At 42.7% G+C, this 3025-nt stretch overlaps 1 protein-coding gene across 1 annotated transcript; it reads left to right on the forward strand.

Moving 5' to 3' along the window:
- Positions 1-1715: 1715 nt before the first annotated feature.
- On the forward strand, positions 1716-2645 carry LOC104992641 (olfactory receptor 10H3-like). Its single transcript, XM_010845584.1, has one exon. It carries the CDS (start codon positions 1716-1718, stop codon positions 2643-2645), a length of 930 nt encoding a protein of 309 aa, XP_010843886.1.
- The last annotated feature ends 380 nt before the right edge of the window (positions 2646-3025 follow it).

Genomic DNA, 3025 nt, shown 5'->3' on the forward strand with positions numbered 1-3025 from the left:
CAAAGAAATCCCAGGGCTGATCTCCTTCAGAATGGACTGGTTGGATCTCCTTGCAGTCCAAGGGACTCTCAAGAGTCTTCTCCAACACCACAGTTCAAAAGCATCATAGTGCATTATAATTAATAACACCCAAATTGCATTCTGAACTCTCTTACAATTGCCAACTTTCATTTCTTATCTATCTAGTATTGATTAGTAATTTCTATTTTATAATTATTTCGCTGAAGTTGTATTGAATATTAATTTCTAACATTCAAGTGTATGTTTTTATATAGGTTAATTATATACATGTGGGAGAAGGCAATGGCAACCCACTCCAGTACTCTTGCCTGGAAAATCCCATGGACGGAGGAGCCTGGTAGGCTGCAGTCCACGGGGTCGCTAAGCGTCAGACATGACTGAGCGACTTCACTTTCACTTTTCACTTTCATGCATTGGAGAAGGAAATGGCAACCCACTCCAGTGTTCTCGCCTGGAGAATCCCATGGACGGAGAAGCCTGGTGGGCTGCAGTCCATGGGGTCGCACAGAGTCAGACACGACTGAAGCGATGCAGCAACAGCAACAATATACATGTAGGTTGATCCAATGTTCTTTTAACCTTCATGAAATATTCCTTTGTCCCTTGGTGTGTGCATGTGTGTGAATTTTTTTAATTTCAGTATGCCTTTATTTTTTAATTTTTGAATTATGTATTTAGTCACATGTTCTTTTAGATATCCATGAATAAATAGAATATATAGAAAATATGGATGGCAAAACAAAGAAAGACTTACAGAAAACTAATAATCACTACTTATTTATCAGGAGTAGGAGGAAGAAAGAGGGGAATGAAGAAAATTACCAATATCCATGATTTTCAAATAAAACTGAAAGTTTTGCCCCATGGTCTTAGTAGGTCCCACTGGGGAGAATACCTGTATGCTTTTCTATGCTTGGAATAGTGACTCTGATAAAGACTGTTCGCTGAGTCTAACAAAAACATGGCTCCAATCTTATTTGCTGGAACTTTAAATTTGTCATTTCTACTTTCATCACTTTTTATTTTTCAGTATCCCTTTAAACTACTGATATTTACCTTCACAGCCAAAAAAATTAAACCAAACAAAATATTAATAAATTAATTAATATGTACCCTGCTTAGTCACTCAGTCATGGCCAACTCTTTTTGACCCCATGGATTGTAGCCCACCAAGCTCCTCTGTCCACGGGGATTCTCCAGGCAAGAATTCTGGAGTGGGTTGCCATGCCCTCCTCCAGGGGATCTTCCCAACCCAGGGATCAAACCCAGGTCTCCCATACTGCAGGCAGATTCTTTACCATCTGAGCCACCAGGGAAACCAAAAATTAATTAATAATAACCCCTTAATATTTGTACTTCTTCATTTATCCATACCACAATCAAAATCTTCTCTATTTCCTTAAAAATACAACTAGCTTATCTACATCAGTATCTGATCTAGTACCCAATATTGCATATTATTGTTATGTCCCCTGAATTTCTCCTTATCCTTTTCTTGATCCTGGCTTATTAATGAGACCAGACCAATTGTTCTGTGGAATGATCCACTGTGAATTTGTCTGAGTGCTTCCTTGTGGTGTCATTTAACTAGTTCTTCCATCTTCTGCATGTGATCAATCTGTTTTAACCACTGTGATTTCATTCTGTTTCTGATCTCACCAGATGCAGCATTCTTGTCTAATCAAAACTACAGCATGATGTCTGAATTCATCCTCATCAGCTTCTCCAACTTCCCTCAGCAGCTCCTGCCCACCTTCTTCCTGCTGTACCTGCTGATGTACCTGTTCACACTGCTGGGGAACCTGCTCATCATGGGCACCATCTGGAGGGAGCACAGCCTCCACACCCCCATGTACCTCTTCCTGTGTGCCCTCTCCATCTCCGAGATCCTGTTCACTGTTGCCATCACTCCTTACATGCTGGTTCACATGCTCTCCACCCATCACTCCATCACCTTTGTGGCCTGTGCCAGCCAGATGTTCTTCTCCTTCACGTTTGGCTTCACCCACTCCTTCCTGCTCATGATCATGGGCTACGACCGCTACATGGCCATCTGCCACCCCCTGCGCTACAACATGCTCATGAGCACCCGTGACTGTGCCCGTCTTGTGTCCTGGTGCTGGGCTGGAGGCTCAGTCATGGGGATGATGGTAACATTGATCGTTTTTCACCTCAGCTTCTGTGGGTCTAATGAGATTCACCATTTTTTCTGCCATGTGCTTTCCCTCTTGAAGTTGGCCTGTGGGAAGGGGACAGCCTCTGTCACCATGGTTGTGATCATGGTCTGTGTCACGGCCCTCATGGGGTGCTTATTCCTCATCATCCTCTCCTATGTCTTCATCGTGGCTGCCATCCTGAGGATCCACTCCACTGAGGGCCGGCACAAGACCTTCTCCACCTGTGTCTCCCACCTCACCATAGTGGTCGTGCACTACGGTTTTGCCTCCCTCATCTACCTCAAGCCCAAAGGCGCCCATTCCATGGACAGTAACACTCTGCTGGCCACCACCTACACAGTCTTCACCCTCTTTCTTAGCCCCATCATTTTCAGCCTCAGGAATAAAGAGCTGAAGAACGCCATAAAAAGAACCTTCTGCAGAACCTTCTGTCCCCTAAGTTCCTGATGGAAAGTTTGAAGGAAGGGTTGGAAATAATAATGTCTGTCTTTATAATACTTTTTTAATGATTCTGGTCTGTAAAATGCCCACACTTCATAGAAGTTAGGTGCATACTAGCTTTATTTGACTCAAATTTTTCTCCCTCTTGCATTATCTCAAGCCATCATAGTCTCCTATTTATACCCAGTGAGATTAACTCTATCCCATTGTCTGTGCCTAAGAATATGTTCTCTATCTATAGGCAAGTGGGAAGCACCATATGGATGTGTCAGGACCCTGATGCACATGATTTTTTTTTGAATGGATTAACAAGAGAAGATTTTATTTCCCCATCCCCCCAAATAAGAATAAACAAAATAACCAAAACATAATAAGAAATGCCACCA

This window comes from Bison bison, unplaced genomic scaffold, assembly GCF_000754665.1.
Source record: "Bison bison bison isolate TAMUID 2011002044 unplaced genomic scaffold, Bison_UMD1.0 scf7180017864221, whole genome shotgun sequence".
Classification (NCBI taxonomy): Eukaryota; Metazoa; Chordata; class Mammalia; order Artiodactyla; family Bovidae; genus Bison; species Bison bison.